This window comes from Columba livia, chromosome 18 (genome assembly GCF_036013475.1).
Source record: "Columba livia isolate bColLiv1 breed racing homer chromosome 18, bColLiv1.pat.W.v2, whole genome shotgun sequence".
In the NCBI taxonomy this organism is placed as follows: domain Eukaryota; kingdom Metazoa; phylum Chordata; class Aves; order Columbiformes; family Columbidae; genus Columba; species Columba livia.
The window spans coordinates 11,734,072-11,756,401 of NC_088619.1; the positions used below are offsets into that span (position 1 = coordinate 11,734,072).

Here is a 22,330-nt window from a genome sequence, read left to right on the forward strand (position 1 = left end):
GCTGCTTTCCCTGGGACTCGGAGCTGGAAGCAGCGGGAGAATTTGGCTGCGGCGTAGGAAAGGCTTGGAGCAGATGCAGGCTGTCTGGAGGCTGAGATTGCTGCGTGAACACACAGGCTCTCCCAGCACCCGGGGAGACTCACAGCTGCCCTCGTCGTATGGTTCAAAGAGCCCTGGCAGCAGCCCCGCGGCTCCTGACGGCTGCTCCCTCCAGCTTCCCTGGAAACCGCCTGGGAGGCGTTTTTTGTGTGGTTTTTAAAATTTTTTTATTTTCCAGGCGCTGCAGTGCCATCCACAGCTTGCCAAGTTGGCAGGTGGATGGTGGGTTAGCATGGTAGCCAAGAAAGGACGGCAGATCGACAAATACAGAAATGTGAGATTGTTCCCAAGCTGCCAGCGTCAGGGCCTGGAGCCCGGCCGGCTCTGCTGTGACCCAGGAAGGGGATTATCAGCCTCTCCTGCCTGAGGACTTTAAGTACTGACACTCAGATTCTTCAGAGTCTTGTTCAAACATGTTTTTGAGGTCCCCATGATTCAGCTGCACCTCCCTACCAACCTGCGTTGGGGAATACCTGCCGGTGCCCACACCGCTCCGTGTCTGTCAGAGGTGGGAGCTGGCTTGGAAAAACCCTCTCACAAGACGCCCACCATTTTTGCAAGGCCCACGCAGAGATTTTGGACCAGCTGCCTTTCTCCCGTGCTGCTGGCTTGCTGCTTGTTATTGCAAAGTTGCCTGTTTGTGCCAACCAGGCTGTTATTCCCCACTGAATATTTTGCTTTTGCAAGCACGGTGTCTTGCAGCTCTAGCTGTGGCTGATTTAGGAGTAGGAGGTCCACAGCTGTTCATGGTGGTTGCAGTGAGAATGACCCTGCTGAGCAGCACTTATGCCTCAAAAGCTCATGCTTTAGGGAGCATGTGGTGGTCCTCTCTTTGCAAATCCTATTCCCTAGGATTGCTGAAGATCCTCCCCTCAATGCCAGTGGAGTGGCACGGATTCAGAAGAACGAGCTTTGGCTGCAGGTTGCACTAGTTTTGTGGTGTTCAAGTCTTAGATTTCTTCCGACACTGAACCAGGTCACATCAGCTCAGTGTATTGAAACTGGCCTAGCCTAGGGCTGTGTCAAATTCAAGAGGTCACAAAGTGAATCACACCATTGAGACAGCGAAAGTTCGATTACCTGTAGGGGCTGCAGGGAAGTTCCTGGGTTGTCTGAGTCAGGATCAGATCCAAATATGACTCTTCATTCCTGAAGATTTACATGGATTTCAGTAACTTATCACCAGATTTCCTGCTGTTAGTAACCTGGGAACAAGGTTTTTGTTTGTAGGGTTTCTAAATTATAGATTTATACTCAAGATTATACTCAAATCCTGCTTCTGGACACACCTAACCTTCAAATCCACCTTAGCATCTCAGCTTGGGCTGCTTTTGAGCTCAGAGGATGTGACACATCCCTTACCTTCGGTTCAGCAGTATTGGCACGTATCGTTACTAGGTTCCTCTGTTCATTCACAACACGACACTAAACATGAGCTCGCTACACACAGCAAGCAGGAAATATCTATTCAGTGTGTGTCCTCTGCTTCCTCTGGGCTCCGGCAAATCCCAGCAGAGGAGTGACTTATCATCGCCGAGGTTCTCACTTTTGTTTTGCTCAGTGTGACACCTTTTCCCCGCCACCGACGTGTACGTGTGTGAAGATCTTTTCAAGTTGCTCCAAGTGTCTTTCCCCTAAATACACTGTCAGGAAGTGAGTAGAGATTACGTCCTGTCTTTTAAAAGCTATTTTCTACTGGAGGGAAACCAAAATAACTTCCAGCTACAACCCCCCAGAGCCATCTGTTGTAGGAGAGAGGAGAAAAAAAGGATGTCCCATGTAACCGTCCCCACTGATAACAGTGTGGTGATAAACAAACAGTTGTACACGTGCTTGGGAGCCACTCGGTGACCGCTCCCAGTTAGGGGTTAGAGGCTGTATCCATTGCCTTACTCGCTGGTCTACTGGATAATACCCCAAAAAACCAATTGTACCTGGCTCCCAGCAACAGGCAGTGTCTCGACTGGTATCTATGGTGTGTCTGGATCTCTCCTTTGACGTTGTGCTCACTGCACTGTGTGTACCCAGCACCGTGCACCATCCAGAGCCCATGTGCAGGTGGTGTGGGCTGTAGGTGTCCTGGGGGCCTAAGCTGTTTGCTTAACATATGAATGAGTAGTTGAACTTACTCTACAGGGACTTGAAACCTTGCTTTTGTCATGGTATCATTTTGCATACAGAATGTAATGTTTAAAAATTCTCTTCTTTTTTCATTAAAGCTTGAAGAAGAATTCCAAAGAACGGCCAACATACCCAGAGCTTATGGTGAGTGTGCCTGTGTTAAGCAGCGTATTGGTTCAGAGCTGAGATGGGTTACAGTGGGATGCTGAAGATAGGGTTTCCAATAGTGACTGGTGATTTGAGATACTTAACATCTCTGTTTTTGTAACAGATGTGAAATTCATGGTGCTTGAGGGTCTTGGGAGGGTGACTGCAAATCAGAGATGCTCTATGAGATGTCATTCAGGTGTTATTCCAGTCAGCTCAACAGAGAAAAAGATGTAAAAGCAGTTAACAAATGTGCTGAGGAGCAAGACATGGGCAGTGAAGAGTCAGATAATAACGCCCTCCTCTTGGGTTTGCGTGGTGGTTTCAGACACCTGAGTGACATAGTGCACCACGGATGCTCCCCACGGGCTGCAGGAGCTGGGTGGCCTGCGAGTCTTTACTGTCACCATGCCACGCAGAGGAGACTTTTTGGACAGAGTAATTCCTGGATGTTAGAGACAGAGACGGGTCTGTGACTAATAATTCCGGTTATTGAATTTCATCTCTTGCTTAGACACTGTTTGCTGTGAGCACGTCTAGGACAGAGGAATAACTAAGGGAAAAAATGCTGATAAAGGCTCACGACGGGGGAAACGTGAGGCAGCGCAGGGCTTCGAGGTCAGCTGCACTTCACTGCCGAGCTCCCGGCACGCAGACACTGGTGTTCGCTCAGCCAGAGCTCTGGGCTGGAGCTGCAGAGAACAGGGGCTGTGCTGAGATTTTTCTGCTAGAGCTCCACAGCTTCGTGGCCTCTATCTCTCCTGACTTGCTGGCATTAATCCTAATAGCCAGCAAAAAGCTCTAGAGCTTAGGAGTCCATGTTTTACTCCTGTAAGCGTCTAGTTGGTTTTTTACTCTCACCTGATTCACAGCTTGCTGAAGGCAGGAAGGTCCTAACTTTGATATTTCTGAGGATCTTGACCCAAACGCTTGCCTGTCCCTGTATGCCCACTCCTGTCTGGTGCCACTGGCAAGATCTTCTGGATCCTTCCACCCTTAGGTGGAAACTGCTGCAGAATTTCCTTGGGCACTGGTGTCTCCTACCCCATAACTCTTAGGACGTGCATTATGCCAAGCAGGGGATCAGCCTCGTCGCTGCCTCACGCCGTCTGCTCGGAGGTGTTGGGACCTCTGCAGTGTGGAGCTGCCAGGGTTTAAGGTGCTCTCTACCTGCCAGACATGCTGGAAATCCATCTACCTGTTGGATGTGAGTTGGAAGCAATGAATAATTCCCATAGCATTTCTTGCTGGGCCCCGTAATGTAGTTAGACTATATATAGCTCAGATTTACACTCAGTTTGCCCAAATACTGGTTTCACACAAAGGAAGGCCCAAGCTTTATGCCTCATTTTTTTTGCCTTTTTAGTTTTTAATTATTGAATAAATACATACATATTTTAAGCAAATTTCTGAAGTTTGCCAAATGGCCTTTTATCAAGAAGGTTCACCAGAGCAGCTCTGTCTGTTGCAGCATTAATACCCATTGGCAAGCGAGCGCATTTCTATTGAATTAGGTTCTTGGATCACCTTTCCAGAGTATCTCAATGCTGTGGTATTTTATGGCTGACATGGATGTTGCGAGGTCTTGTGGTTGAGGGTTGCTGTTTTGTTGTTTTTTGGGGTTTTTTTTCCTCCCTCCTCTCTCTCTTATGGCATTAAGTTGCGGTACTGGATTGGACTTGTCATTTAGACCAAGACTGCTCCCTTGCTTTCCTGTGGAATTGAGGTTTCTCATGGAAAATATGACTCTGTGCTATCTTGAGCATCAGGAAAACTGATACAAATGCTTAATTTCATTTGCAAACCCACTTCCCCAGGTGAAGCGAAGCGTGAAACTACTGCAGGACTCCTCTCCGGTGGTCTGCACGTTGCGTGGAGCACATCCCACCTGGCATGGGGTGTTTTGTGCCATAACCAGACTCAGGCATTGCAAAGGGGTTGGGCTCACTGAGAGCTGGGGCTGTTGGCCACCACTGCCAGCCATGTCACACTTGCGGGCCTTCCAGGCTGCAGGAGCTCTGCTTTGGGCGCCACTTAGCTGGGGTGTGAAAGCAGCAGCATCACGCTGGGATAGTAACGCAGCAAGCCCTTGGGGCCAGGTCTCTGAGAGTTACTCAGGACACTTCGATTCCCATGACTGTCTGACCCAGGGAGACCTTAAGTGATGTCTGGATCCTTGCCTCAACCCATTTCAGCTCTGTTTCCCACATAATTGTGCTTCCTCTTCCTTGCTGGTGTGTCTTTGGGTCGCTTCCCGGCTTCTCAGAGCTCCCTCTTTTTATTCACTTGGTAACTTTCCGCTCAAGCCCACCTTGGAAATTCTCATTTCCTTGCTCCTCTTTTCCCTCCATGCGGCCACAGCCATAAATGATCATTGAAATAGCCAATGCTCAGGGACTGGGGTGAGGGGCAGGTTTGAAAAATCCTGCAAACTCCTAATTGTCTTTAAAAATCTGGCTTGAAATGAGAGAGCGTCAGGAATCAAAGTGAGCTCCTCCAGCCTGTGCATGGGATGTACAACAGCATTTTGCGCAGACTGGACATCACTTGTCAGCCCCACAGGGCCCCAGTTGTCTTTTGGTTCTCTCTGACACCCTCTGTACAAAGAAATAAATACAATTAACTGCCAGGACACTGGGTGTTAAACAGCATTTGGTGATTTCAGTTGGAAGTTGGCCCATCTCAGCTGATGTGTTGCAGCCCCCAGGAGCAAACCGAGTCGCTGGTGCTGGCAGAGATGGGCTTTGCTGTTTCTGTCAGGGGGCATTTGCTTGCGTTTTTTGGGGTTTTATTCTCCTTACACATATTTTTCCATTTGTGCTGAAATGTAGGCAAGATTTTCTGGCAGGATGTCTTCCCATGTTGGTCACAATTAAGTAGTTAAACATACAACTGCGGATGGCTTTCCAGCCGGGATGGCTTTCCTCTTTGCGGTGGTTAGGGGTAAAGTAGCCATCTCCTGCTGGGAGTATGAGCAATTGCAGGGAAGAAATGAGACTCCAAAGTCACCGGAGGGTAAATACACAGATAAAGCAGGAAACTGGGGGAAAACCCACTGTAGTCAGCCTTCCTGCAAGGTTTTCCTTGCTCCCGTCGGAGCTGCTGTGCGGTGGGGTGGGTAACCACCGTCTCAGGAGGAGCACATCTTCCGGGGCACCGCGTGTGCCGAAGGGCACGATGTGCCAGAGATGGAGGCAGTGGGTTTTAATATTTTGCATCCAGAGCAGCCCAGCTCAGCCCTGGCAGCCAGGACAGGGTGTAGAGGGAATCCGGGAGGGCAGTACAAATCTGCAGCGTTCACAGAACGGCCCCTCGGGCTCCCTGACTTGCCTCAGCTGCAAAACACAGAAAGCCCAACATTACGATCCCCAGCAACAAAATTTGCGCTGTCCTGAAGGTTGCCTGAAAAGGTTTTAGGCTTGATCCTCGGCGTCGTGAATAATAAACTTTTCTATTTGTTCTCTCTTTTCTTCCCCAGCAACATCCTTTCTTCACCCTGCACGAATCCAAAGAGACAGACGTCGCCTCTTTTGTCAAACTCATCCTGGGAGACTGAGAACTGGACTTGTAAATGAATTGCCCTTCTGTGGACTGGTGGGTGCAGGGGAGGGGCACGTGGCAGGACTTGCCATGGAAGCACCAACAGAAAGTCGCCGTGTTTTGTTTTGTTTTGTTTTTATTCTGAGAAACCCCCGCCTCGCCGAAGTTTTTAAAAGGGTTCTTTGGTATCCATAGTGACATAGAACGAGCTGGTTAGTGAAATGAATTTTAATAAGGTTGATAACCTTAACACAAAAACAAAACAAAAAAAAAATTAAGAGAGTGATTTACATATTTAATGACAGTCGAAATCCTCCTTCCTAACTTTCTCCTCATCCCCTTTCCCTTTCCCCTGAACCAGAATTTGCTTTGTCATGGTAATAGGTGCTATGGTAGTCATGAAGTTGTATGTAGATTTATATTTTGTCCCTTCCATTATTTTAATATTTATGTTAAGTGCTTGATGGAATAGATTTCTGTTTTATATGAGGATGAATGCGTGGTGATGATGATGATGCAAAATGAGGCCACAGCAAGCAATAGTTGTAGGGCTTTGCTGGGGAACAGGTGTCAAAGGAAAAGGGAAAGAAGAGACAAAGTGTCTGTGTCGTGGAAAATATTTAATGTGCATCGTAAAAAGAATTTATAAACAAGGCTCCTGGCTCAGCTACTCGAGCTGCTTTTGCAGGGAGAGGCTCTGTCCGGCGAGAAGCTCTGCCCTTCGTCCCACTGACTTCCTCTGCTGTATTGGGCAGGTGATGAGGTCTGGAGTGGGAAGACATTGAGAGGATAAAAGCCCTAGGGGGAAATAAATTGTTAGATAAGTTGCACAAAGATCAGGAAGGAGGAGGCTGCAGTGGTCAGTCCCCACCTGCCCGCAAGCCCAGCAGCGTTGCAGTGCCTGGGGCTCCATTGTGCTGGGGATGAGCTGCTTTGGGTCTCAAAGGGAGTTCCTCTCTTCTTTTCCACATGGGAAAGGATAACAGCCTGCATAGCACAACATCTGTGAAAAATGGGGTATCTCAGCACACGTTTCCAGGGCTCTCAGCTCTGCATCAGCAGCAATCCCTCCGTGCTTGCCCACGGAGTTTGGGAGCGTTAGCAAGCTCCCCTGGAGCCCGTGCCGGCATGAGGTTTGGGCCGTGTCCAGCGCTGGTTGGGATGCCGAGGGCAGCCGGGAGCGCTGGGCTCCAGCACGGGCTGCAGGTGTCCCCCCAAGAGCTGCAGCCTGGGAAACCACGCAGGGAAACCACAGCCCACCCTGATCAGGAGCTCGTTGCTGTTGGCTGGGTGGTCAGAGCAAAGCTGCTAGCCAGGGGCAGGAGCAAGGCAACGCGGTTACTGCCTGGAGAAAGAGGTGACTGTGCGCTGCAAGGTGCTGCTGTGGGTCTGGAGCAAGGCCGCTGGCTCCGGATTGACACTGGTTTGACTGAGCCACATCTGCACAGCTGCCTTGCTCAGCTCTGAGGCCCTTTGCTTGTGGCTCCTTCCCCCGGCCCTGTGAAGGAGCATCCCTGTGAGTGTGGCTGTGCCGGAGCCTGTGTGTGTGCCTGGTGCCTGCTCACTTCTCTTCCCCATCCATCGCTTCAGGGCAGACCCTCAGAATCAAATCCCAACCAGAGACACGCCTCGCTTGACAATATTTAAGTTGTGCAGGATGTAATTCAGCCTGAGATCCAGCCCTTTCTCTCCTCGTTTAGTGGCACCAATCTCTGTTGATGCGGGTTGGGCTTCTGGACTGGCCCGAGTGTCTGTTTGGGAAGCAATGCTTTGGAAGGGCTGATGGGGAGGGCAGGATTTAGAGCTGGGGTTCCCAAATGATGGTACCTCTTGTGCTAGGGACACGCTGACCACTTGGAAGAGGTGCCTGTAGACACTGCCAGTGCCTGGGCTGCCACCATCACTGCCACGACAGAGGTGGCTGTCAAGCCTAAAATAGCGCAGCTCTGCCCGTAGGCCAGCGTCGAAGGAGAAGGGAGCATTGCCCACGGGGATTTGCCGGTCCTTGTGCACTTCAGCTGGGGGGCGGGGAGGCGTGAGGAGGGCTCACGGGAGTCGGGGTGCGAGGGTTTCCTGGCTGCAAAGAGCTCATGGGTTGTGCAGACTCTGGGGAAGGAGTTCCCTGTCCTCGGCCCGTGTTCCACAAGCCTGCCCGGCCCTCAGTAACGATAAGCTCCATATTCCGCTTTGTGTGGAGGGGAACCTTTCAGGTTACATTTTGTTGCGAATGAAACACGAGGATGTTTTACTTCGCAGTGTAATTTTAAGAGGCCTCGCATGGCTCATAATCTGCCCTCTCATATTCCGTGGTGTGTGTGTGTGTGCGTTTTCTCTGTCTCACTTTCTCAGAGTCGCAGAGCTGTTTTGATTGATTGTCCTCAGCTGCAGCTAAAAGTCCAGCCAGCCAGTTTATAGAGTTGGTTCCAGCATCAATTCTCGCTTTGAAAAACATGACATTTAAAACCACCCTTTGGTTTTCCTACATATGGATCTGATGCTTTTGTTAAAGATTGTTTTTGCTGCTTTTCTCTTGGAATATAAGTCTCATTTGGACACCACATCTCCTTGACCTCAGAGCACCTTTATTTCAGTGCCATTGTAATTGACAGGTTGAATTTATGAGACACTGTCAAAATTCAGTATTAATAGCAGATATTAATGTCACCAGCGTTTTCCAATAGAAAATTAATGTCAGTGTTGTCTGCAGCTAGCAACCCTCTCAAATGATTCCTACATGCCTTGATACAACATGCTGAGTGCTCTCTTTTATGCTTTTTGCTCTTGCAGTGCTTGGGCCGTCTAATCCTGTTGTTTTAATGACATTACAATAGGGCGTGCAGCAAATCACTTCACTTCCCTCCTGCTCCTTCCGTGACTTTGTTCCTTTAGAAGTCATTTGTGTCAGCCCAGAGTAAGTGTGAATCCGTATGACCGGCGTGAATGAAGCCAGCGATCCAAGCGATCGCTGCAGAAGGTGGTTATGGCAGGAGGGAAGTGCAGAGGCTGTCTGTCTGTCTGTCCCTGCATGCCTTGTGGTGCGTGTGGACACAAAGCTTGGCCTGCCCCAGGATTTTCTTAGAGAGAAGCTCGAGCCGGTGGTCTCCGCGCCAGGAGGAGAGTGAGGGATTCCTGTGTTCTTAAAGACTCTGAAAACGTGCTGGGCTACACAACAAAAATCAGGCTTTACTCTTTCATTTGCTTGTAACGTCTGTGAAGATGAAAAGCCTTTGGTCAGCGCTCAGAACTTTGCTTGGCTGCACCGTGAGCATAGGGTTGCCTGGGACAGGTGTGGTTGCTGGGACATAAGGCTTTTCCCAACAGCCTGTGAACAGCCAAGGTGTTGAGGCTTAAAGCTGTTCTCCAAAAAGCTCTTTATTTTCAGACTGCACAGGACTCTGTGCATGTTAGATTGCTCTGAACTGAGATTATTAAACTGCAAAAGTAGCAGGTCTCGTGCCATAGACCCCAAAACAATGCAAAACCACACCAGGGAGTGGAGAGGACAGAAGAGCCGTGACCTGGAGCAGCTGCATGAATTAATTCCAGCACAGTTTCCCATTTGCAGGGCCGGGGGGGCCTCTCCGCTCTGCCGCAGGCAGAAGTTATCAAGCTGCATAAAAGACGTACAGTCCATCCCTGTGGCAGGCGGCGGGGGACCACTGGGCCATGATGTTCATCCTCTTTTGTCCCCCACCATACAGCTTTTGGTGTCCCTGGAACCTCTGGACGCCTGAGACCCCGCTGTCACTAGAGCTCTTGAAGTGTCCCTGGCAGAAAAGTGACTTTCTGGGTCCCCAAGAGCCCAGTGGTCCCTTAAACTTCAAAGAGAAGTTGGAGGGCGTTTGCTGGTTACTGTTTCTAAATGCCAGGTTCGTGCTGCTGCAGTGGGTGAAATGCCCGTCTTTTCTGGAGATTTTCCAGGTGTACAAAACTTTACACAGTTATCTACGTACTGTATTTCTGCATTTTTCCTGACTTTTGTCAGATTTACTGCTGAGGAAGGTGGCACTTTCTGACTTGTTGAAGAGGTGGGAACACCACCTTTTGTGATGGAGAAGGCAGTTGGGGTTCAGTACTCACAAAAAGCTCCAAATAACAATCTGTAGCTGAGCTCCCACTTGTTCCACAGGTACAGAGGGAGGTGGTTTTGTGGCTGCTGGGTCAGTGCTACCTATGCCTTGTCTTGGTGGGACACGGTGTTGCCTGATGCTGAGGGCAGAGACACCAGCGTACACTGCTTTACCTGGGATGTCTCCATAGTTGCTGCAAGCTAAGTATTTGCTTGTACATTGCCCTCCTTTCCTAGACATTTTTGAAGGGAAAATCCTGCTTGGCCAACAGAGCATTGCTTTAGTGGCTGGTCTGATGTAGTTCAGACAAGGTTCCCACCAGCTCCCTGTTTAATAGACCTCTTTTTGATTAAAAACAAACCCCAAACTCCTCGCTCAGAAAAGCCAGCCAAGATGCTCTTTTTTTCCCTCTCTCTTCCATCTTGTTCCTCTCAGAGGAACTCTGGGGGCCCGTCTTGGTGCTTTCACTCTTCCACATGCCAAAGATTGCTACATCCCTCTTAGTTACGCTCCTGCCAAACCAGATCTTATAGTCTTGCCTCAAAAAATCATCCACTTCCCTGCTCCTTGGGGTTCCTTTTGTTGCTGTTGCTTTTTCATTGAATTTCCTCCTGTTTATTGACATGTCTATTGTTGAGCTTCCTGGACACATGCAGCTCTCTTTTTCGGGTACAGAGAAAGACAAATAGTTGCCTTCACTGGTCTGCCCCTGCTGTTGGGGAAATACTGCTGGCGATACGATTCCTGCAGCTGGGGATGGGTCTCAGTGAGAGCTGGGGTCATGGAGGGTGTAAACTGGCATTTCTCCATTGGCTTGGCTGGAATAAGGCCAGTTTTGTCCAGCTGAGAATCTGTCCTTAATGTCTAAACAGTTATTACACACTAATAAAGATTAATGATTGTAAATCCCCACGGATTATACATAAAACGGCAAGTTTTACTCATTAATCTTTATTGCCATATTATAGCTGTTTATGTTAGAAGGGTCGTCTCTTTTTGGTCTGAACGTGCACTTAGGAGGTGGGGGTTGAGCATGGGGGAGACGAAGGGTGGACAAACCAGACCAGATGTCCATGTGTTTTACAGGCTGTGTCCTCCCCCCCAGGTTGGTTGTTTCCTTGAAAGCCATTAACCAGCAGCAAAGGATGTATCACAGAGCTTTGTCCGCTTCGCTGGCCTCTGGCTGAGCTATAAAATCCAGATTGTTTCTGGTGAGAAGGGATCAGATCTCCTAATTAATATTTCAGCTCAGCCTTTACTGGAGCAGATGGATAATATGAAATTTGATGTGTGCTCTGGCAGGCCAGAGCTCTGCAGTGCAGTGAGATTCACTCTGGGATCGTGGCTGGAGAGATGCTTTCTGTGTGGTAGGAAGCTGGGTTGCAGGTTGAAAGGATGCTGCTCCTTCACGTAACCCCACACCATAAAAACAGTTGATGTTGTTAATAAAGAGGGGCAGGAAAAGCTCAGTTGCATCTCAGCTTTCATGTGTTTGTGGATGTGTGTAGATACAGGTAGGAGCTGGTCGTACCAGTGGTCTGGACACAAAGGTTCTTGTGCTATATAAATAAAAAGGACTCTAAAGACAGTAAAATGCAAGAGCGGTCTTAATGGGGTAGGGACAAAATGAGTCCTTTGATAGGCAGCTGGTGCCCATCCGCTCTGCCCGGGAAGGTCTGTAGTCGATGGGGAAGGCTGCTGGAGCAAAAAGAGAGGGCAAAGAGACAGCCACAGACTTGGCTGGGTACATAGCCTGCTGAGACCGGCCTGTCTCCCCTTTCTCTGGCTGTTTATACCTTCAGGCCCATTTGTAGGTAAGGAGTTTGCTCACAAGTCCCTCATTGCCACTGCATCCCCACTTCAGCAAAAAGAGACAAAATCTAAAATCCAAAAGAAACCCACAAGGAAAAACTGCAAGTGAGCTGATGCTCATTGCCTGCTGCGTGCTCTTGTGCATCGCTGCTTCTCCTGCTGAACCTGCTGGTGCGATATTTAACGGACTTAAATGATGGGGAACACATTAGAATAAACATTTTAAGGTGGTCTCGAAGTAGCCTAATGGTGGAAATACCAAATTTACAGGCCACAGGGATAAATGAATTCTTTAGGGGTCCGTACAGCCGCCAGTGCCGTTCTACTGGGAGCGATTTTGGCTGCATGACGTTTATTCCATGGCCTCCTTTAGTGTGCTCCTGGGTTGCTACAAAGCTCTTTGCCTCTATCGATACCTTAAGTCTCAGCCACCTTTAGGTTTTGTGTTTTACTGTCTGGGATTTTACTCTCAGCCTTTTTTTCTGGGCGGTTGGTCAGAGTGAAGGAAAGGGAGAGCGGCCCCCAGCCAGCTCTCGGCTTTGCAAGAGGAAGGTCCTGCCTCTCCGTTACCCAATTAACGGGACACGCAGCCAGAACCTTGCTACCCTGCAGGTATCCAGCCCAAGTGAGAACTTCTCCCTTTGTGCTTCGCTGCCATCGCATTAAAAATCCCTTCCTGGAAGCGGTTCGGCTCTGGAGCTGCAGCAGCTTTGCTCCGAGGCGGCTTGTACTTGGGATGGGCCGCCTTTCCTTCCTCGAAAGGCACTTGGGTTTCTCTCCACGATGGGGCAGAAGTCCAGCGGCTGTGAGGTACCGCGAGGATACACTGGGAGAAGCTTTGGAAGCATCTTGAGCGCTCTGGAAATAGAGATGGAAATCTCAAAAGATCAGACGTCTTTCGGCAATTTCCAAAGCTATGTGGTTTTCGCCAGACCTGAAAACCCTTCCTAGAAGTTTATTTCAGGGTATTTTGGTATGTTACTTTCACTTTTGGGCCCAGCTAAATCCAGGAAGCTCAGAATAGTGTAATTTTTAAATAAAGACTAAACACACCCCAAGTATTACTGAGCCGATCAGGAAAGTTGCTGTTTGGTTTCTCTTACAGGAAGAATTCAGGCCAGCTCAGGGTTTATCCTAATTCAGGCTGGTTTTGCCCCAGATTATTCTTCTTCTTGAGAAAATAAGACACCAAGCCGTGGTCTTTCCAAAAACACTGTGACCAGTCACGCAAGGGTATGAACCACGTTGTGCCAGAAGGTGGATGGAGATAAGTGGTCCAGGGAGAGGCGGCCAACATCTGATGGTTGGAACGAGCGGTCTGGCAGCAAGCGTGCCCGTGGCCTCCAAAACCAAAGGTAGATACAGTTTCCCCAGGGGTTGCGTGATGGAGGTATCAGGGTCTGCCAGGTCTCGTTTTTTTTCCCTCTAATAAAGAACATTCAGTCATCGTGGAGAGTCCAGGAACAATATCTGAAAGCCTCCGGTATTTCTCAGCCCAGTTGTGTGGGTTTTTTTTCAGGATGGATACCGCGAAAAGTTGGGAAGGACCAGGTGTCCTTCATTTACGCAGCCAGACTGAGGAGATGTAGATCAAGTGCCTCGTAAGAGCCAAATAGGTGTGTTTAAAGATGAATTACAGTCTCCGTCATAACTGTTAAATCAGGATCAAATTTTCTCATGTACAGGTGCAGCTGCAGAGTTCTCCATCCACATTTAGCCCAGATTTAGTCATTAGTCCTGGAGAAATACCTAAGAGCACGGACTGTGCCATTTGGAGGACGTCTGGCAGGTTGGGGCTCTGCAGGGTACAAAGTACAGCATCGCCAATACCAGCACCGGGCTCCAGGTATTTCCTACATGATCTAGATTATGAAATGAATTTCCAGAGCTCTGCCACCGCTTCGCTTCCTCCACAATTGTGAATCGAGTGGTTCGTGCTTGGCAACAGCTGTCACTGTGCCGGCAGGGCTGCTGGAAATAGCCACAATGTACAAAGAGTTGGGATTTTGCGTTTGTTTTTTAACAGCAGTGTGTTGCGGGGGGAGCTGCTGAATGGAGTTTCTTGCAAATGGGAAATGGGTTGGAGTAAAACTTGCCATTTCTCGCAGAAGAAAGGAACTGTCTAAAAATGCCCGAAATCTTCAATTTAAGGAATTACAGTTTTGCTGGCAAAGATCCGTGTTTAGCATCGAAATATATGAAATTTCTAGGATTTCGGTCTGGCGGTGTGAAATCTGCTCTCTCGCGAGATGGCGGGAAATTTGTAATAAGGTTATTTCTACGTACTTCCAGCTAAAAAAAGAACTGAGCACAATGGGAAAGCAACCACTTCCAGTGGTCTGTTGGTCTTGAAGAGGGCACAGGCAAAGCAGCTGTGTTGTGAACACGGCAGAAAAGAGGCGCCTTTCCAACCTGCTGTCAGGAAGGTCCTTATTTTACTTTATTTTTAGGATTATTTTTTTTACAGTAACATTATTTCATTTCAGAACTGTGAAAGTTTCTGCTTTTCCTTACGTGTGGGAGGCTGATTATTCCTTCTCATGTTCTAATTATTTATTATTTATCCATTTCTGGTACTAGACAAGATGTGCTGAAGGCATCTCCCAGCCTACCCTCCAGCCTTATGGAATACCTATAGGATCTCTTGACAGCTGGGATGGCAACTGGCAGTAGCTGGCTAATTATTATTTTAAATTATATTTATAGCAATTTAGATTTTCTTTTAGTGACCTGGTTTGCTCTAGAATTAGGGATGGGGATAAGGAATATTTCATAAAAAAGTGGATTTTTCAATGTTTCTTTAAACATCGTGGAGGCTTCCGAATAAACCCGCTCACGCTTTTTTAATACGAAAAGCAGCGGTTGGGTTGTAGTTGTTCCTTCAAGAGGGGATTGACTTAGCATCAGGGTTCAGTTTAAGTGGTAAAAATGTTTAGTGTCACAATGTCATTAACCAAAAGCTCATTGGAATTCTGAGAAAGTGATAATTTTCCACCTGACAAATCAAATCTGGTTGGTGATGAACTCGGTTTGACCAAGTCTCACTCCAGGCTTTTCTCTTATCACATTTTCCTGGAGTTTTCCTTTAGCCCTCGAGCCGGGGAGACTCGGGGTTGCCAGGATGGCTTCAAAGCGGAGCTGAGGGCCACCCAGCACCCTCTGCCCAGACATCTGTGGCTCTGGAGGACACAAGTCCTACAGAAACAATGGAGGAACTCATGACCAGCTGCGTCTTGCTCGGTCAGAGATGTCGAGGTGAAATCCCACAAGCGTGACCTGTGTTAGACAAGCAGGATCGGGGGCTCAAAACCAACCATTTGTTCTTTTTATTCCCCTTCTCCTCTTCACAAAGGTGCCTTGCTGCTCTCCTGCTCCAAAAGCCTCCCTGGCCTTTCTGATGAAGAATGCTGCGGTGCATCTGTTTTCCAACAGCTTGCATTGGTTTTCTGGTTTGTTTTTCCTTCCCTCTATGTATAAGGAATGGTGGGTAGCAGAATGTGGAATTCATTAGAAGTTCATAAAGCGGGGACCTCAGAAGGATGTGGGTATAAATGGTTTTCAGGCATCTGAGGTGAACTTTAAATGGAGCTTTGGTCCTCATTTGCTTTCTGCTTTTCAAATACCATTTATGAGAAAGTGGAGCTGTCAAAGCCGTGCATGAACTTTGCCTTCTTGCAAATAACTTGTCTCAAAGTAAATTGTCAAAATGCACAAGAAACTTGTCTCAAAGTAAATCCAGTAGCTCTACAAAGCTGGAAACGTATGTGCATTACAATGTGTGTGTGTGTGTTGTGCATGGGTGGGTGGGGTGAGTAAATCTACCATTTTGGAGATCTAAAACGCAACGCAAGCGTTTTTAGGAAAGGCAATGTAAAATATTTATTTCTTGGCAAAAGTACATCAGACCACATCTCCCATCCTTCTATTAATTGCTTCGTGTTTGTTTTTGTTGTCTAAGTCTTTGCTGGCCCGTTTCCTCCGCAGTGCTCGTTGCTGCTCAGCAGCCGTAACCTCACACAACCCCTGCGGCAGCGCGGGACGCGGGGCACGGGCTCTGCTCTCGGTGGGGGAAGCACCGCTGTTCGCATCCACGGGGGGAACGGAAAAGCTAGGGTTAGACTAGAGAAGGCAGCACAATGCAGTATGAGCGATTTTCAATTTTGAGTCTTCTTGAGGAAGCTCCATCGTGGTGAGAGTCAGAAGTGCCCTTTCCTAACACAAGATCCTGGAATCGTAGCTTTGGGGAGTGCGGGTTTGTCCAGAGATAGCGAGTGTTGAGGTAAACTCTTATTGCCTTGGCCTGTTATCGTGAACATGTCCTAGTGGTATATTTGAAATAAATGAAGTGCTGTCATCTCTGGGAGGTGCGACCCAGGTTCTTGTCAGCGCTGGTTAAGGTCCCCTGGGGCTTTGCCGAGGGTTTGTAGCAGCGCAGAGCCACCCCGTGCCATGACAAACCGAGCTCCCAGCTCCTTCTCCTGTCTGCAACCAGGTGAATTTCACACCGGAGCCAGTCAGATATTGCAGAGTTCGCCGGGTCCTCCCTGCGCCCCACAGAACTTCGGCTGCCCCCCCATACGGCTCCACGTCCGCCCCGTCTGAAACACTTCTCTTACTCTGTGTCATCTTCATTCATCTCAAAGCCGTTCCCCATACTATGAAGATGATAAATAGCTGGAGACTGACAGTAGGACCATGTGTGTAACATTAGATAAGCTTTTATTTAACAATGTTGTTTTAATGAGATGCTTTTAGGATTCGCGTTGTGCTGGATTAGGGATATTGGTGGAACAACTGAACTGGTATTCTTAAACCTGACTGCTCCAGATCCTTTTCCTCCACCCTCTTCATTAAAAAAAAGAATAGATTGGGAGAATATATTTAACTTGAACAAGAACCCAAACACTGCTGGTGGAATAAGTTAATTGTCTTTACTACGCTTCAGTTTGATTTCTCAGGATACCCAAAGGTTTATCAGTGCTGCTGAGAGAAGGGGACAGTTCACCTTTTTGAAACTTCAACCACTGTAACCGTTTTCCAGATGTGCGTGTGCGCGCGTGTGTGTGTTAAATTCAGCAGCGTGTGTGCGTGTGTTCTGCTGAATATTGTGTGCATCTATGAACTGCTTCAAACAACTGCCTGGAAGTCAAAACCGACCACCTCTTTCCAGTCATATGTTTGCCGTGACTTTTCATAACCACACTTGAACTAGTGGTCTTGGATTAAATATTCAAAGAGCAGGGCATCTTTATAGCAATGGTATGTCAGTCAAATTAAGAAAAATGTACACAAAAATAAATAAATGAGATTTAAAAGCGGTGTGCTGTCAGTTTACCTGTATTTACCCAGTGGAAGTTGTCGGGGATACACTGTGCTGCTTTGCTTTTCACGTGGAAGGTTTTTAAGGATCATCCTGCTCGTAGCAGCTTATCGCACGTTACTGAAAACTCAGGAGTGCTGAAGCTGCTCTACAGAAGGAATTGTCAGTCTTTCTGCCGTCGGTTTTTCCTTCTGCGCTTGGGCTGGCGTGGCTGGGGGAGCAGAACACCCACATCCCGTCCAGCCCACATCAAAGGCGCTGCTGCGGCGAGACGAGCCGCCTTCCTGCACCCCCCCAAAAAATACCAGCTTTTCAGCGGGGATGGGGGGCTGTAGGGGCTGCAAACGGCCACAGCGTTGCTGGGGTGCGGGGTGCGGGTTTGGGAGCCCGGCGGTTCGCTCAGCACCTTGCAGCGATGCGGCCAAAGGGAGCGGTGGGGTTTGCTCGGCTGTTGGTCCCCACGCCCGCGGGATGGAAAACAGACATCGGGGCTTTGCTCTGGCTTTCACCAGGTCCTGGATCCAACCCTTGATCCCGCTGCCAGGCCCATCGCTATTATCTGCAATTAAGCTTTGCGTTTCTTTGAAGGTTAACGATGAGGCTGTGCATTTGTCATGATGCAAAGCCAATTTTCGCCCTTAATTTATTAGGCGAAGTCAAATAGCATTTTGCTTGAGTAAAGCGTGCTGGTCTGGGTCATGCTGAAACATGAATCGCTATTTCCCTCTTTCTCGTGTAAATAAAATTATGCTTCCCTTTATATTAGAATTGCCGAAAACAATATATCAGCTCCCTCTGCTGATCCTGCAGCCCCAGTCACGGCAAAAGCGCAAGTCGCAGAGCTGATGCGCTAAGGAACGAACTAAACAAAAATAGCCCAGTTAATATAATAACCTTTAAGGGCACAGGGAAGGAATCAATGTTTATCACATCCAAGAAAGCACAATGCCCTGGGCTGAATGCTTCGCGATTGCAGGGGGAATGTTGTCCGGCCTGGGTGATGGACGGAGGTTGCCATAAAAACGTCTGAAGAGAAGAGCTGCAAGAGGCACATAACCATTTCTGGGAACTCCGAGCAAAACAGCTGCCCGAGTTTTATCTGCATTCTGGTATGTGTGTGTATGTGTGTTCTGTTTAAAAGGAAGAAACTGAGCGCCACACTTATTTTATCAAATCAAATTAGCCTTGTATGTTCAGAATATTTATGCATTGGTACTTTTTTTTTTTTTTAAGAGCTTTATCTCACTGTAATCAATTCCAAATACAAAACTATTTTTATCACTGAAATGCAGCAGTAATTTATAAGATGTAGACGGAACGCACACGAGATGCCAAAAGCAATTTCATGGAGCCTCTTTTGTTGTCATCTACAATGCATCAGTTCTTGCCTTCAGCCTCCCATCAATTTTAAAAGCCCCAAGACAAAAAAAAATAATAAATAAAAAGGAGTAATTGTACTGAAGCAGCTGCCAACCTCTACAATAGTCTAGAGATACGTATGCACCTTTGGGATGGAGTTTGATTGAACACGGCACAATAGTGTAAGCCGTGCTGAGCTTTGTAACACAATTATTTTAGTTGACAAAATGGCAGATCTTGTTCCCTCGGTCTCCCTTGCCTGCTCTATAGAATTTAACGTATGTGCAGAAAATGAAATTGTGAAATAATGTCCTGCATTGTCACAAGTAACGTCACTTTGAAATAAGGAAGAGTGGAAGGTGAGGTGCTCACAGCCAAACAGGACTCCAGCCCTGCAGAAGGTAATATTTAAAGTATCACTCAGAGGGAAACATCCCTGGCCTTGTGGAATATACCTCGGCCACTGAACCAGTCCTCGTTTCCTCTGTATGTGGTTCTTGCTGAGAGTGGAAAGAAATTATAAGGGAAAATCAAATGCTGAGGTGTAAACAATTTTCAGTTGTTAGAGATTATAAAACTGAAGAGAGATGTGTTCCACAACTCCTGCTAAAGATAGCCTGGAATATCTAGAATCCAACTTTGGTTTGTGACTTTTACTGGAACACACTTTGGCCTGGCAAATGGCATTTTTCTAATACTTCTGCATGGTGACAGATGCCCGGGACTATGAACCAAGCATCTGCAGAAACTGCATGTTTTTCAGACCGTATCTTTGATCTTGCCATTGCAAACATCATTTCTGCTCTCAAATTACTGTGGTGTTTCCTACAAAGCCGTGTATCACCACTCCAACATGCTGCTGGTTGCAGGTCTGTCTCTCTGCTCTCCGGTGCTGGAAGTGCATGGGGTGATGCTGAAAGCAAAATATTGCAGAGCTTCTTAAGAGCATCGTGCATCTAGACGTGATGTGGGTCACTGATGTTAAAGATATGAATGTTTAATTCTGCTTCATTTGCTTGCCAGATCCTACTACTGTTATGAGAGGAACAGACAAACTGGAAGTATTTTCAGTCTTAAAAAAGCCTCCTATTTTAATTCCCAATGACTGTTTCTAACATATTAGTGTTAATTACATCTCTTTCAGTATTCTATTAACTACAGGTATTGCAAATAAGTGGAAGAACATTACAGAGTGTTAACAAACTACTAATGGCAAACACTACTAAGACACCTTTCTTGTTTGCCTACCACTTTGACATTAGAGTGCTTTTGGGAAATAATAATAATTAAAAAAATCCCTCTTGAAGGAATCATTACTAAAGCATTTTGCATGCAGATTACTTCAGGCTTCAGCATTGCGACTCTCGGCGAGGGCAGGAGATGAAGGCCAAGATTTGTTGATTGAGATCAGATGGCTGGTGGCGAGAAGGAATCTAGATGACTTAACTGGAGGGATTAAACTCAAGTCTTTTGGCTTCCATTTGGCTGTTTTATAAGCTCCGCTGCTGGGCCAGCTAAGCTGGGCTGTGTTCCCCTCGTCGCGTATGTGTGATGTTAGCGGGGCGGTTTGTAGTATCAGCCGGTCCGTCAGTATTAGTGGTCCAGACGTTCTGGGTGAGAAAGGAAAAGTCACTGTAACCGAAAGCTAAAATTAGTCCCCGGAGCGCCCGTCCGCGCACCCCCAGCCCGGCGGCTGACCTACCGCACCGGGGCTTTTTGGTGGTTGATGGCATGCAGATGCCAATGGACAGATCCAGCATTCCCAAGAGCTCCAGCCCTGTTTCCTTGCCCTCCCCAGGTCTCTGCAGCCCCCAAAACACAAGCGCTGTCCCCTGGCAGTGTCCCTGCAGGGTGACGCACCATTGGGCACGCGAGGAGGAGAGTTTTGCTATCGGCGATTCACGTCTGAAGCCTCACCCGTTAGACGTGCCCCCACAGGAGGAGATGGAGCTCGCGTTCTTCTTTCTGTCAGAGCCCTAACCTTTAATTTTACAACACTGATTGAAACCAAGAGTGGAAATAAAAAGTCAGAGCTACTCTCTGTTTTCCTTCCCCTCCCTTCCATTATCTTCTTTCCTTTCCATCCCTCCCCATTTCACATGCCTCTCAGATTGCGTCCCCCTGGTTTTCCACTTATTTATTGACCCAGACCTAATTCCTTATTTCCAGAAATGTGTCATGAATCCTGCCTTTGAGTCATTTGCTTTTTGCTTTCCAGGCTCACCTCTTTGACCACGTTTTCCTGTAAGAGATAAGGATATAGGGTTTATGGAGTAATCGCAGCAGGATGCCTGGGTTTCATTCACAGATCTGTTGCCACTGGCTCATTATGGAAAATTAGGAGAGTTATTTCACCTTTCAGTGCCTCACCTCAGTGTCACCATCTGTAAAACAAGGCTAATAATTGTTATCTCTTCCTTGCAGGAGAACTGGGGAGCTTCGCTAATGACCATCTGCTAAATGTTCTCAGAGCCTCACATGAACATTTCTACTGAAGTGCAAATTATTATTAGAAACCAGGGATTGTTACTGGATTGATATCAAATCATTGTCGACAGCTTCTCTGCAGGGAAAACTTAGGCTCAGCCAACAAGAACAAGCTGCATGTTTTGAAGTTTTGCAGTTGATTATATTGGCTTTCATCTTCTGGTAAGAGGATCCTCTGCCATCTGAACTCTCTGATCTCTGGGAACACAATTCATCCGATCAATCTGGAGGAAAATAAACCTCCTCAGACAAAAAAATAAAGTATCCACCTGAGATCCTGTGAAGATGGAAGATGTCAATTCATTCCCAGCCCCCAGTCCTTAACTCTTGTAAAGCCGGCGTGTCTCCGGCCCACCAGGCGATGCTGAAGAGAAGGACATAACGCACCGTTGCACAGCCTCGGTATTGCAAAGAGCCTCGCCTGGGCTAAACTATAATTGAAAACATGCGAATATTTGACAATGAAATTGGTGCCACTGAAGGCTTCTATGGACTGTCTGAGGGATACATCTTGATCTTGTGGCAGCACACGGAGATTTGAGGTGTCAGGACAGATTTCAGCTGTGGCTTCTTCCTGGTGTGAGCCGGTCCAGGCTGAAGGACTTCTCCTGAACCCAACCTACCGTATTTTCTCCATAGATCAGCCTCAAGCTGCTCACCCAGTGCTGACAGCTGATGGATTTAGTTGCAAACTGAATTTTGAGCACCAACTAGATAGAAACCACCACTGGGTCATCATTGGTGTGTGCCCCATCTGCCCAAGACCCAAATGAGCTCCACTGATGCTCTTACAGGGAGCCACTGTCTTAAATGAGCATGGCCTCCCATCCTTTTAGTGTTTGGACTCATCTGTTGTGTTTTCCCTGAGCTAGAAATGGAGAGGGACGATCGCTGGAGGCTACAACCCATTACTGAGTATTCAATAGCAACACTGTCAATAGGAACAAACAAGCCGAGATGGGCTGGGGATGGGGATAATTACAAGGACCAAGTCATGAGGACCAGAAAGCTCTGGCTTCCCTTGACACTAAAAAGTGATAATATATATCTGGTGAGGCTTAACAACAGCCTGGAGTCCTCCCCCTCCGATACCATTATGTGCCATTATGGTCACTGTCTTAGTTCGCTGGATTTAAGTACAATAAATGTGTTTTAATGATGCTGTTACTATCCAACAACATCATCAGTGCTGTTACTCACAAAACCCTTTCCAAAACAATGCTGTGAGAAGAAGAAACTGGGCACGTCTGAGATATTGGGACCTACAAGGGGAATACAAATATCCCTGGTGTGACCATGTGCAGAGCACTGGGGGCTCTGGGGACAGGACCTGGTTCCCTTGGGCAGTGCGGAGCGTATTCAAAATGGAAAAAAA

General features: G+C 47.6%; 1 protein-coding gene across 2 annotated transcripts in view; it reads left to right on the plus strand.

Annotated features, from left to right (window-relative positions):
- The window catches only part of MAP2K6 (mitogen-activated protein kinase kinase 6), a 52,915-nt gene extending 30,785 nt beyond the window's left edge, over positions 1-22,130 (plus strand). Inside the window, exons 11-13 of one of the 2 annotated variants that reach the window (XM_065035015.1) lie at positions 2,319-2,364; positions 5,846-5,961; positions 20,893-22,130. In XM_065035015.1, coding sequence (XP_064891087.1) covers positions 2,319-2,364; positions 5,846-5,923 — 124 coding nt within the window. In that variant the 3' untranslated portion in view covers positions 5,924-5,961; positions 20,893-22,130. Of the gene's footprint in view, positions 1-2,318; positions 2,365-5,845; positions 6,398-20,892 lie in introns of those variants that run through there. The other variant, XM_065035014.1, reaches the window with a different exon arrangement.
- Positions 22,131-22,330: the final 200 nt, after the last annotated feature.